Here is a 14,275-nt window from a genome sequence, read left to right on the forward strand (position 1 = left end):
GAAAGGATGCGCGGTTCAGATCTTTTTCAACGAGCTGCTTCCTAAACAAATAATGCAGTGGTCTGTAACGCTCTTCGCTAGAGAAAAGAAATAAGAAGTATCCCGTTTATCAGAATAACGCCTTCTGGCGGAAAAAAAAAAAAAAAAAAGGCCTTTTAAATTCATCTGGCTGTGTTTACCAAGCAGGTGTAGGAACTCTTTCTTAAGGTCCAAAAAAATTGGAAAGCATCTCAGAAGGCAAGGCATGCTTGGAATTTAAAGAAGAAGCTGAGCTCTTCAGCTGCCACCAGCCCAGAGTGGGATCTCCTTCGTTATCAGGTGCTGCCCATAGAAGACACAGATCCTCCTGCTCCGGCTTGTTTAAATGCTGATGGATGCAGAGCCTCAGTGGTGAAAGTTGGACTAGATGATCTCTAGAGGTCCATTCCAACTCTGAAAATTCCGTGATTCCGTGATTCCGTGAAAGCTAAAATTGTACATCCCAAAGTCTGACAAATAGCGTAGTCGATGGGCAGAGGTGGGTACCGGCAAAAAACAGCTTTCCCCATCCAAGATAAGTTGTGGTTGTGAGGTTTCCTTCTGTCATCACTGACCAAAGAGGGAACTTGTGAATGGCCGTGGACATGGAGATGGATGTTCTTGGTGTTCTCTGAAGTCAGCGGGTGACCCACCGCTCCTCCTCCTGGCTGGGTGTGTGAATACACGATGTGGCCATGTAGCATTACCCATCTCAGGCTGAGTTGGTGTCCAGCTTCCAGGATGAAGAGCAGCCTGTGGAGCGATACTGAACTGCATAGCATGTACTATTCAACCTTTCTCTCTTCTGTCTTATATTTCTACCTTCCCAGAAGATGATACCAAATTGGAACAAGGTGCTAGGGGGATGTTCTCTTCTTCTTAGACATCTGCACGTCTGCTCTGGGCAGAAGCTCCCATTGCCCCTTTGTTTTTAGCCATCCTTACTCTGCTTTTACTCCACTATGTCTGAGCTTCCTTATTCCCCCAGGTGTCCAGGAGGGCTGCAGGTCAGCAGCGAGCTGGAGCTGCCCCCCTGAAGGCAACTTGCGGTCTTGTGCAATCTTCTATCTATCCTGGAGCAGGTTTCCAAGTCCTCAGTGCCATAACTAACGTAGGGAGCTCAGCTTTTCCGTGGAAACAGAAGAGCAGCTTTTTCCGATGGTACCATATGCGTGACAGCTTGTGTTGGCTGTGAGAGCCAATGACTTTGTTTGCGTGCTTGAACCTCCCAAAGACTTAGTTTGCATGCTTGAATCTCCCAATGACTTATTTTGCATGCTTGAACCTCCCTGGGGACAGCCATGGGGTAGAAAATACCACTTATAGTCTCTATCTCATAGAAGAATATCGCTCAGCTTATTTTCTCCGTATTTTGGACGGTTTAAGGCAAAACACAGTGACAGTGGTAGTGCAGGACCGTGTCTGGTTCAGAGGAGCCAGACAACGTAACAGCAAGCATCGTTCCCCTTCCAGGTCTCCAGCTTGGGTGGTTGGCTTGCAGTGAGCACTTGGCAAGGAGAGAGCGTTCCCTCAACATCTACCCATCTGCCTGTGCCGTGGGGGGATACCCAAAGTTTGCAAATGAGGAAACTGTTTGAGGAAGGCATGAAAAAGGAAAGAGGTTTGCAGCAAAACGCCAACAGAATTTTTGGCCAATTTCCAAGTGCTGGAGACCCGAGAGGATGAAGGACTGTTGTTGTCACCAACAACGTGGGTTGTTGGGGTTTTTTTGCCTTGACGAGAGCAAGTTGAAATGTTTATTTCTTATAATGGCAGCTGAGATGCAGTTGTGGGAAAAGTCTGTGCTTTTTCAGAGAAATACTCAAGTTACTGAAATGTGAAAAACAGACCTGGGGGAAAATGGAAGTTAAACAGAGAGGTGAGAAATGATACGTAGGTTCAGATGCATGCAGGTTTTGGCACCTCTGAAAGTATGTTTCCACCTTTAATATAACTCATTAAAAATGTAGGAAAGTCAAGTTTAAAGACTTTTTAACCTCCATTAAAAAAGGCACTTCTCAATGAAACATCTGATTAGTCACAATTTTAGAATAGTTTGTTCCAAAAGATGGAATATGACAGAGGAAAAAAGCTCCACTGGAAACTGGTGGACGTTGACAAGAGTCCATTGTCTCACCCAAAGAAACCCCACATGAGGTGTGGACGTACCTGTTGAGTTATGCCCTCTTTGTTCATGACTTTCTGGCTGACGCTGAGGTTTTACATCTAAACTAGGTGGGTCAGGAGTTTCATACTTGTCTTCTGTAGGACAAGAAACCCATCGGTGGATTTGGGTAGGGAGTGCAGGGCAACAGTGAGCACAGCACGAACAGACGAGTGCGGTAAAGATATTGAAGATGAAGATTTAGTGGAAGCACACAGATTAGTTTACTTTTAAATTTAGATTATTATAAAGGCAGCCTTGAAACTGCATGAAGCAATAGCCTCGAAGCAGCAACGCTCTTGCACATCATTTGAGCTTTTTAAAAGGAAATATAACCTAAAGTGTTGGCGAGTGAAAGGTAGGGATAGAAACGATTCACGGAGGTGTGTTGGCTTGGAACAGAGCATGGATAATCCTTGGGGGTGTAAGACCTACCTACCCTTGAACATATAAAACCTTACAAAGCGTCAGAGATTCAGCTCCCCTCTCTTAAGTGCTTAGGTTTCCATGTTTATCCAAATATTGAATAATGTTTGTATGTCTTAAGAGGAGAACAGAGCCAAAGTACCATAAATACCATCTTGGCTATCCCTGACAATCAGCGCTGCTGAAATACTGTTTGGTTTTTGCGATCCTGTTTCTTACGAGTGAAATTGCCTCTGATTAGAGGTTGAGCTTTTTGAAAGTTACCCTCAGTGAGTAAAGCTGGAAGACTCTGGAGCCTTGGGATGGTTTTACTGCTTCAGGTGTTTCTAGCCCAAGAACCCCCTGCGATGGTCGGCATAGCCCAAGACTTTCCCCAGAAATGAAATGGGCAGCTGTTGACGCAAATATTTGTATACCGAAAATGTCATGTGTAATGCCTTGAAAAGTGCTGTTCCGTTAATTAAAAAAGTCCTAAACTTCAGAGTCAGGCGTGCAGGGTTAGGGTTTTTTTTAAGTCTGCGATATCCTGACTAAATTTTCCGCTACATTAAGCTCCCATTAAGATGTTTCGGTGTGGGCTAAACATAAAAAATAGTAACATCTAGCAATCTCCCATGGAGCTACCCAGTTTCCTAAGCACAATGTGACCCCGGGGTCACAACATACTCACACGCTGAAGTGCAGTACCATGAATAGGACTGCTTTAGAGTGTCATCTTGGTAAACAGAATTACGATATACCTTACATTTATCTCTATTTTTTCTGCTTTTACAGCTAAACATTTTGCAACCTTGCTTTCTTGGGATCAAGTTGTTGTAGCTGTGCAATTATGCTGATTGAAAAGATGATTACATTGAAGTCTCTTCTGATGATAATCATCTTCCATTTATTTAGGGCCATTCATCACAAAATACTTTCCAAATTGGTAGACAAACTTATGCACGTGGGTTTCTTCGCAATCCACAGAAATGCAAGTACCTCTGGAGAGGAATACGGTAGTTGTTTAACAGTGCACAGCAGCAACAAACAACTGCAGGAAAGTGAGAAAATGGGGTTTTTTTTGCTTAATCTGCCAAGAGATCTGATGTAGGTGGTGGTTGTTTGATGTAGAAGTTATCTGGAATAATCCCCAGTAATTCCCTGCCCTGCACTGAGTTCTCAGTACTGCTACATAATCCCTTCACCAACCCAAAAGCCACCTTCAAGGTCCCATTTGTCTGACCTAAGGGATGGCAGAGCCCCCAAAAGATGCCATGGGGTCCTACGGAGTCAATGTGCTGCTCCGGCAACCTCTGCCTGTCGCGGGGGCAGATCCGCTGTGACCGTGCCACCTGGGAAGACTTAAATGAAACAAATAATTAGCTTTGGAGGAGTTAGGTGGCTTTGCTATGGGGAGGTGTGCCCATCACCGAGAGCGAGCTGTTGGCATAAGCTTGGTGTTTGCCAGAAGAGCAGTTTTTTACCCCAAACTGCTTCTGCTGTGGACATTGACTGCTCACTCCCATACCAGTAGAGAGAAAGAGGAGCTTGGTAGGACTTTACCAACCTTCGTGATTCTTTTTCTGTCGGAAATTAGGAAGCGGAGATGCTCTTGGCAGGAACGTGGACATACCTACATGGCTATTTAGCCCAAAGCTGATAAATAAGAAAAAATAAAGCAGGTGAAAAGGTGAACACCTCATCTTTTACTGTATTAATTTGGAGTGCAAATGTTGCCTCAACGGCCAAAACATTTTTGGAGTAATAACCCCATCCCTTCTTCTTTCTTTCTTTGTTGTCTTTTTTTACGTCAGGGTTAGAAAAGAGGCAATCTTCTTGTAAAAACCAAGCAGTTGGGGGGTTCTATTTCCGCAACTGGGAAAATAAATTAAAGAAAGCTTGCTTAATAGTGGTGGAAAGCCACCTGGCAGGTGGAGAACGTGCCTGCAATTTTCTGTGTAGCCCCGTCCCTCCGCCGCAGTTCCAGGCATTTGTGCTCAAAAGCAGCCGTCGGAATTGTTCCCGTCACATGTGGAGGGGGCACAGACGGATGCTGCCATCGTACCTTAGTTTGTCACTCTAACGAGCACATCTGGAGGAGGGAAAAAAAACCAAAACCAACACAAAGCCAACAGAACAAGGCAAGCTGCTCAAAGGGCTGAAATTCAGCTTGCTTTCCAAAGCCTGCTTTGATGACAGATTTTCCCCGGCACATATGGGGTGACTTTGTCCCGCACTGTTTGATGGTTTAAACGTTGTCAGACGGGCACTGTCTCAAGCAACGAACTTGACTTTGCTGTTTTACTCGTCGTGCCATGTCTGATGCATTTTTTTTCTGCCGACAGGTCGTCACGGGGATGGCTCCTACTGGCCGGTGGACACCAACCTGATAGACAGGAGCAGTCTGAACGGTAAATACGCGCTTCCTCCAACCATGCTCCACAATTAAGTGCACTTTTGGTGATAACCTCCTCCTTTTCTTCTCGTTATTGGTCTCTCATTCCGCTCTCTTGTGGCTTGGAGGCCACCCAACGTGCCCACAGGTCGCACGCTCACTGTTTTGCAGGGAAGAGTTATCTCAGCTGTTGAAAATCCCATCCATTGTGCAAAACACCCGCTGCAAACCAGGCAGTCGTTTTAACCAGAAATATTAACAAAAAATAGGGTCAGGACACCATATATTCTGTTTTGGCTTTCTTAAAGCAGATCCCCAAACCACCCGTCATATTTCCAGCTGATGCAGTACTCCAAAAGTATGTCGTGGGGTACGATCATCCCATCGCAAGAGAGCTTTTAAGATGTATCTCAGGCCATGGGAATGCCTCTAAAAAAAATAACAGCTTAAAAAAGAATTTTAAAATGCATTTTGTTGTATTATATTTCAATTTAAGCTTTCTCCAGAAAATACCATTTTTAAAATTAATTAATCCTACCCTAAAATAGGAAGAAATGAGAGGAAACCCTGTGGATTAACAGAAATTAACTGAACCTAGTCAGTGCCAGCTGGGGTGTAGATACGCTATCAATAACTTCTGATTCCAGACCCCATCTCCGTTACCTAATGAAGCATTGTCATCTCACATTATTGAATGAAACGACAGACAAGATTCCCTCAAATGCGGTATCAAGTGAGGTTTGAAAGTACAAAATAATTACAAGGCACATAGCTGATTAACTCGCCCTGATTATTTTCCTTCAGCCGAGACAGGGAGGGAATACAAAATGTGTTTTCTGTCCTGCTTTGCTGCAGCCAACGCGCCGCTGTTGTGTGGTTTAGGCTTTCCTCCTGCTCTTATAGTAGTTCATCATAATTATAAGAACACTGACTTTTGAGAAGTAAAGAGAGCTTCCAGGGACTGCAGTGAAGGGTAGGGAGTGAAAACTTGTTGTTTTTCTTGATAGCCGCTGTATTTTATGTGGTATATTCCTTCGATGCCTTTTACTCAGCATGGAAATGAAAAAGAAAAAAAAAAAAACCAACCCAAAATATTTGGGATTTCTATATTAGACCATTGTCATGGCAAAAGGATGGCGCTCGCAGCTGCTTGTCTTACTCAGTTGCCTGAAAAAAAGCTGTGAGAAAAGGGCAAATTATTTAAATAGCATAATTGGTTAAGTAAAGCAAACCTATTAGGGCAGAAAATCAAGGCAGAATATTACAATTAAATTACATCTATCGCCAACTAAAACTGTTATTTGGAAAGATTTCTCTTTTTTTCCTTTTGTGTTCAGTTGTCCTAAAGGCAAAATGAGATCCCAGACAGATATTGTTTAGTTTATACGTGGGAGGTTGTAAGGATGATGCCATGTGAAAACTCTTGAATTCTTTTTCTTGTATCCTTGACGTGCTGTAGCACAGCTCTTCCCTTTTGCATCCCTTTGCACCGAATATTTGTTTTTTCTCCGAGCTGAAGTGATGAGACATTTTAGGGTTTGTGAGTGTGTAATCTTACAGGACGCCTATCAGATTGCTTTAGCAGACAGAACAAAAGGATTTCTCACTGCTTTGTGCAGGTGTCTGTGGTCTATGGCCCAACGCTGCGTTGGGCATTGTCCAACAAGATAATAAAAATATGGGGTGTGCTGTTCCCAATACAATTGGAAAAAAGTTGTCGAAGGTGAGGGACCACTACTTGAAGTCAGTTTGGCTGGGACTTGATACCAGAAATGATGCTATTTTCGGTCCCCATCTTGCTGCTGCGTTGAAAGGAAGGAAACTCGTCACTTCAGAAGATTGAGCCCCTAACTTGCTGGAGTGTTGCATGGGGATCTGCTCAGCACAGCAATAAACGCAATGGAATGTGATGTGGGACTGACTGTGGGGTGAACGCAATTACTGACAAATGAATCGGGCATTCAGGTTGGCTGACGCACAAGATATGTATTTGCTTGTAAATAGCGAGAAAGCCTGTATGGGCCATAAAGAAAAAAAATCCATAGTCCCTGTATTTCCATTTTCAGCTGATAATAGCAAAAATGAGCCGAGAGTTATTGACTCCCACCATCGGGTTATTAACACCCAGAAAGTGCAAAGTCATTACCGCTTAAATATTTTCCTGTTTGCTGTGCCTCTGAAATGCAGCGAGACATAAATTTCAGCTCTTTATGGCGCCCTTCTGCACCCTCTGTCTGCTCTTTTGGGAGGAATTCGTGCCACCGGCCAGGCTTGATGGGTTTTATTTCATGGGTGACTCCTCAAGAGGGAGGGGAGCGAACCCAGCGCTAACCATCCCCTCGTTGTCTCTCTTCTTTCAGAGCCTCCCATCGGGCAGATGCACCCTCCCCACGGCAGCGTCACGCCCCAGAAGAACAGCAACCTCCTTGTCATCATCGTCGTCACCGTGGGCGTCATCACCGTGGTGGTGGTGGCGGTGGTGGCCGTCATCTGCACCAGGCGCTCCTCGGCACAGCAGAGGAAGTACGTTCTCAAATTGGGGGGATGGAAGGGATGAAGTGATGCTCAGCTTCAAAGTAGATGTGGGCGATAAGGAGACGTGGTTCTGGGACTGAACCATATTTTGGGGCTCAATCTTTCGATTTTGGAGGTGTCACTCATTGCTGGTGGGTGGAGAATATCCCCCGGCTGCAGAGTAAACCACGGAGAATAAGTCCCGCTGGCACGGTGAGCCTTGAAGAAGAGTAAGTCTGCCATGCACAGCTCTCTGTTGTTTATATTGCCAAGGATAATTCAGGCACAGGAAAGAATCAATTCCATTGATTTAAAGGGAAAAAAGAATTTTTAAACCATTAATGGGATATTTGCAAGTTCAGATTTAATGTTTGCTGCCATGGTGAGGCCAGCGGGAGGTCTTCCCCAGGCCTGGAGCAGCACCAGTGACCATACCCACAAAAAGCCCACGGAGAAGATCATCTGAGAAAGACATCCACAGCTTTTGCTTCCAAATCCTGAGGAAAACAGTGGTCTGCATTGTTTTGCGTCCAGTCTGGGGGATTGGGGGGGGGGTTCAAGAAAGAATCAATTCCATTGATTTAAAGGGAAAAAAGAAAAAAAAAAGTCTTTTCTGCTTTTCTGTGCCTGGTGATGCTGTCAGACTTTCTGACTCTGCGCCCGCACAGCTGAGAAACACAGATGGTCCTGCTCACTTCCTAACCTTTGGGAGGGCGTTATCCTCTCCAGACAGTCTGTCTCCAAAAGTCTTCCAGTACAAAGCATCGACAACTCTTTCTCCAGGTAATTCTCCTATACTTGAAAAAAAAACCCCAACCAAAAGAGTCTATGGAAAATTACGGGGAAAAAATCTTTAGGCTTCTTCTGAAAGGCTGTAAAAAGGCAGCAGCGTAAAGCACAAAGCTTTTTTCAGCCCTTATGAGAAATTACATTTGGAGTCAATGGGTTTGAAACAGAGCTGGGTTTGATGCATTGAATGCATCGAAAGTTATTATACTATTAATGATTTTACTATTAATTCATTGTCTTATACTGTTATGAAAGACTGGACATGAGCAAGTGAAGTTTAATGATAGTTTGCCCACAAGAATGCACTAAGAGCAAGACGTTATTACACTGATTTGCGCTAAAGCTTAAAAAAGAGTGGTAGGATGAAAGCGGGGACGGGCAGGGGACCGGAGAGCTCCCACATTTGCTGAAACCAACTTTGGGCTGGTGGAGCATGGCCAGATGGCAGCTTGTTGTGTTTTACAGGGGGGTGTTACCCCACACATCGGTACAGTTTGGGGGGCTGACCTGATGGAGAGCAGCTCTGTGCAAAGGGACCTGGGAGTGCTGGGGGACAACAGGATGCCCATGAGCCAGCAATGTGCCCTGGTGGCCAAGGCCAATGGCATCCTGGGGTGCATCAAGAGGAGCGTGGCCAGCAGGTGGAGGGAGGTCATCCTCCCCCTCTGCTCTGCCCTGGGGAGGCCACATCTGGAGCGCTGTGTCCAGTTCGGGGCTCCCCGGGTCAAGAAGGACAGGGAACTGCTGGAGAGGGTCCAGCAAAGGGCTACGGAGATGCTGAGGGTGACAGGACAAGAGGGACCGGGCACAAAGGTGACCACAGGCAGTTCCATCTCCACCTGAGGAGGGCCTTCTCTGCTGTGAGGGCGGCAGAGCAGTGGCACAGGCTGCCCAGAGAGGTGGGGGAGTCTCCCCCTCTGGAGCCATTCCAAACCCGCCTGGACGCCGTCCTGTGCCACTGCTGGAGGTGCCCCTGCTCTGGCAGGGGGTGGCACTGGGGGAGCTCCAGAGGGCCCTTCCAACCCCCACCAGTCTGGGATTCAGTGATTCTGTGGAGTGCTTTTGTCTAAAGATGGATATTTGAGGGTAGATTTTTCTTTTTTTTTTAAATAAGAAAGCTCTCGTTTAGGCAGAAAAGTAAGAGCCCGTGCTTTCAGGAGCACCGGGCTAGTTGAATGATGAACTGATTTGAAAATCTGCTTCCATTGTGAGTCTGAACACCTGAAAATCAGGCCATCATGGGAAGGCAATGGCAATTCTTCTGTCGAATAGAGTTTAGTGAATCAAGGCGGAGTCTCTCTTGAGTTTCAAAGAGGGAAAAGGGAATTACAAGAGAAAGAAACATCCAAGTTTGAATTAATCAGCCTTGATCTCCTCTGTAGCCCTTGGTGTAATTACAAGAGAAAGAAACAAACAGATTCATCTCTCCAGAATGAGGTGCCTAAAACTTAAATATCCAAGTTTGAATTAATCGGCCTTGATCTCCTCTGTAGCCCTTGGTGAGTAACATATTTCAAAGGATCGTTCCTCTTATCCTGAGACATGGGAAGACGTGCTATCTGCAGATGCTTATTGCTGTCCAGTGAATAAAAAAAATGTGAAGTTGGTGGATTTGGATTGGCTCTTTAACTTCTAAATGTCTATACTATGGGCGAGTGAATCTCACCCAAGTTGCCTCAAACAAAGCATTTCTGCACTGAAAGTGGGGAATAAATAGGGCAATAAAAATTAAAACAATGGATGTTAAATTTAGTACAGCAGGAAAAATACTGAATTTCCTCAAAACGGGGATTGTTGGTGGGAATGACTTCGTCTCTGACCTGCCTGGAGAGATGCACACTGAGAGTTTAGATTCAGGCTTTTATTGGCAGCTGGTTCTTAGTTTAAAATCACAGATGAACTTCCAAACAGAAGGACTGGAGGAAGGGTAAAGGCCAAGTCTCATTGGATAATGCATGTGTCCTTCCCCAGACAAAAAACTTGCAGGTGATGGAATAATCTCCTGTAAGCCTTCAGTGGAGGAAAGTCATATTTCTTAAGTTAATTAAAACTTGGCTGAACAAAGCACAATAAAGCATATTACACAGAACAACCTGGTACTGACCTAAGTGGCTTAGTAGGTATTTTCTGTCTGAGCCATCTGGGGAGGAATGAAATATCAGCCATACAAACCCTGTGACAATTTGACGCCGGGGAAAAATAGGGGAGAAAAATGTAGCTAAAGATTCAGGCGCAATAACTTACCCAGTTGCGCGTAAGGGGAACGTATGGCTCCTGCAGTAATTGAGATTCATACCCTTGCCGTAATTACATCTTCGGCAGCACGAGCTGCTCGCTGCCCTGCCCTGGCAGTGTCTGCTGATGCGGTGCCACGGAGGATGGACAATGGGGCCACCCATCAGCTCCCTCCTTCGGTGCACTCCTGGTCCGGGCAGGGCCGTTCGGAGCTTAAGCTTAGAGAAGATGAATCCCAGTTGAATCTTAAAATAAGGGAAAATATCACTTTGTGGAGCATATACCTGAACAGCAGGACCTGCTTCTTCCAGGAATGTTTTTAAGGCTTCAAGGTATAAGAAGAAGTTGTAACATCCCAGAACAATTAGCTATGGACCGGTCAGAAGAAGTTATGACTACCACAGGAGGAAAGGTGGTGGTGGGCATCTGGTTCAAGCCTGGTGGGTAAATAGTGCATATTTAAGCCATTAAAAATGAATCACAGAATCATAGAATTGGAAGTTGAGTTGAAAGAGACTTTAAAGACTGTCTAGTTCCAACCCCTCTGCCGTGGGCAGGGACACCTCCCACTAAGACCAGGTTGCTCAAAGCATGGTCTTGAACAAGTGCCCAACCAATTAATGTGCTGGATGGGGGAGCGGTGTGAAAAGAGACTACAAAATAGAAGCTAAGACTAGTTGAAGTCCTATTATAAGTAATAGGGATGTGTCAGGACACATTTGGGAAGGCTCAGGGGAGCCAAAAGTGGAATCATAGAATGGTTAGAGTTGGAAGGGGCCTTAAAGACCGTCTAGTTCCAACCTCCCTGCCCTGGGCAGGGACACCTCCCACCAGACCAGGTATCAATCAGACTCAAACTTACAGGGAATGAGTTGACAGCCACTAAAGAGGCTCTGTATTTCACTGTTGTGTTCCCTGGAGATGCTCCTGGGTTTCTGCGTGCCCTCCACGCTGGGGTAGCTCGTTAGCGGTAACCTCCGCCCCATCTCTCACGCGGTGGCGTGAGGCTGGTCTTACCACGGGGAAGAGGACTGTGAGGCCAGATGGCAGGAGACACAGGTACTGCTATCAGCTTTTCGGGATGGCTGCCAGGGAATAAAGAGGCCAAAATGACATCTTTTCTCATCTGTAAAAGGCAAAGAGCACATTTTTGGCAGGCCAAGAGTAAAGAGCAAAAAAATATAAAATATTAACTCATGCATTGGAAGGATAATTAAGGGGAAGTAATGTTCGGGTTTATTCTTGACTGTCTTCAAAGTGCTTTGCGAACAGCCGCACCGGAGGTTCGGGTGTCGTGTGGGAGGTGGTTACGGCTTATGGGGACATTGCTTCTGTGCTCTGCCTCCGAAACTGCCCCTGCCCCATGAGAAAACACATCCAACCAGACCAAGACCAGATGGTTACCCGTGTTTTTTTTACGAGCAAAAAACCATTTTTCCCAGGAGAACATTTCATTTCTGAGCACTTCAGATAGAGACATCTTCAATTGGGGTTAAAAAAAATAAACTAGGCTGAGTTGTTATAACCTTGAGTGTTTGGTCGGGGGTAATGGAGCTGTAAAATGATGGCAATGAAGAGTAATGCCACTCTGGAGTGTTTGAAAAATTATCCTGTGTGTCTTGTAAGGAGGTATGTGGGTGTGCTGTGTGAGGGCTGGAGTCGCTGCCCAGGTGGTGGTGGGATCAAAACTATAGAAATAGTCAACAAGAAGAAGTTTCTTCTCCAGAAATCTTATTGTGAAAGTACAGCTGAAGTTCTGCTCTCATTATGCAAGATTGCATGACCATAATATATATTTTAAGGGCAGAGATGAACTCTGGTTTTATATCCATCCATATATATCATCATGGTGTGCAAGCTGGATGCGTTTGGTGGTGTAAAAGAATTGAACAACAGAAACGCTGCCATCTGAGATCAGTTCTTCAATTCCAAACTCATTGCTTTCCCAATCCCGGCTGCCGTTATAAAGGGGGTAATGGACTAAATTTGAATCCGACTGTAAATCTCAACACAAACATCCGAAGCATCAGTTTCCGTTGCTGCAGCAGAGGTTTTGGATGTTGAAGCTTTTATGACTGTCTTCTATAGATAGAAGGTGCTTCTGTGGTGCGGCAGAGATCCTGCCTCCCCCTGAAACTGAGGGTAGACGCATTTTTAGAAGCCGAACCTCAACTTTTTCATTGCGTAAACAAAACCTTCCAGGGGAGGATGTATTTTCATTTGTTATTGGTGACCTTTTCGTGTGAGCTCCTGCCTCGGATTCCATTTGCTACTCCCGGGCTGTCAGAACATCAATAATTTGTGAGAAAAAACAACGCAACCCAAGCTAGATCACTGCATATATTTTTAAATGGTATCATTGCTGTAGCAGTTTTGTAGTTGCGATTGGAATGACATATTCATTATAACCCCCTCTTTACAGTTGGGTATAAAATTACTTCGGGGCTAAAATTTCTCTTGCCTAGCTCGAGCCTGGAGAAATGAATTCTTTTCTATTGAAAGTGACATAAAAGCTTCTGTATCCCGAAGTGAAGAAAGTAATTCCTTGTTTAGAGCCAAAGTTATGGTCTTTTTTTTTTTTGAGGTGAGCCAGAAAACAACTTTACTTTTTAACTTCAGGCGGATCCCACGTTAAGGTTTGAACGAAAGGGCTCGTGATTATTCTTGTAGGTGTTAATCAGGATGGGACGAGGGGCTGTGCAAGACGGTATTAAAGAACTGTCTTTATTCCGTAGAGGTGAAGTACAGCGCTAAGAAAATTCAGACCGGGCTGAGAAAATTCAGCAAAGAACAGAAATTGATTCAAACACTTGGAGTTGCTTAAAGTTTAAAATTTCCTCGAGCTTTTTTTATATTTTTTTCCTGGTGAAATAACCCCATGCCGTCTTCCAGAGTACTGCCTGGAGGGCAGATATCTGAGCACACCTCCACCAACGATACCCACAGTGCGAGTCCTAGGGATGCCCGAGGTTTGGCATTGCTTCCCGTGGATTTGGGAAAGAGCCTTCCCTTCGGGAGGCGCACCACTGTGTTTTGGGGCGAGCCTACGACGAGGGTAGCGAGTAGCTGAGAACACTCAGTGCCCCTGGAAATCAAGGGTTTCTCTCTCTCTTTTTTTTTTTTTTTTTACCTGAAAGTGCACATGAATTTTAAAATATTCACCTGCAGCTCTTTGTATATCACAAGTATTTCTACTTTTCCCCTTGGGACAGTAATATTCCTTTCCTTTCACAAATTACGTTGAGATGTACAAAGCGAAAAACAACAGGGAAGAGTACTTTTGGATTATTGAGCCAAAAACTCTAACAACAAGGCAGAAAACCTGTTCTTTCGGAGTTATTTAAATTGATAGATTTCTGATAAGACTTTCTCTACATCTATAAATTAGTCGTTGTGCTCCGTATTTAAGGAGCCTATCTTTGCTTTAGGACAGAAAAACATGCATATTTTTTTATAAATAGCCTGTGTAGTGGAGGGGAGGTGAAAGCGTGAGAGCAGCGGAGCGGGGCTGTCCCCTTGTGGCGTGCTCTGTGCTCCCTGGAGGAGGTGACCCGTTGACCCAAGAGCGTATCGCAATACCTGTGTGTAATGAGAAGAGAGTTGATGTTCCTCTGGGAAACGTTACTCTGGATTTCTTGAGCTTTTCTGTAATAAAAATACTGCTTTGGTGTAGATTTAAAGGAATGCAGCATATGTTGCACGCAGTTCTGGAAGGTGGAAGATGTGCGTAACGTGGCAGAAGTGGGCTCAGCAGT

At 44.9% G+C, this 14,275-nt stretch overlaps 1 protein-coding gene across 1 annotated transcript in view; it reads left to right on the forward strand.

Annotated features, from left to right (window-relative positions):
* Nucleotides 1–14,275, forward strand: part of LOC104287668 (netrin receptor DCC-like) — a 69,189-nt gene that overhangs the window by 26,380 nt on the left and 28,534 nt on the right. Inside the window, exons 8-9 of the mRNA XM_009886394.1 lie at nt 4,933–4,998; nt 7,343–7,505. Coding sequence (XP_009884696.1) covers nt 4,933–4,998; nt 7,343–7,505 — 229 coding nt within the window. The remainder of the gene's footprint in view (nt 1–4,932; nt 4,999–7,342; nt 7,506–14,275) is intronic.

The sequence above is a fragment of the Charadrius vociferus genome, unplaced genomic scaffold (genome assembly GCF_000708025.1).
Source record: "Charadrius vociferus isolate BGI_N301 unplaced genomic scaffold, ASM70802v2 scaffold416, whole genome shotgun sequence".
NCBI lineage: Eukaryota > Metazoa > Chordata > Aves > Charadriiformes > Charadriidae > Charadrius > Charadrius vociferus.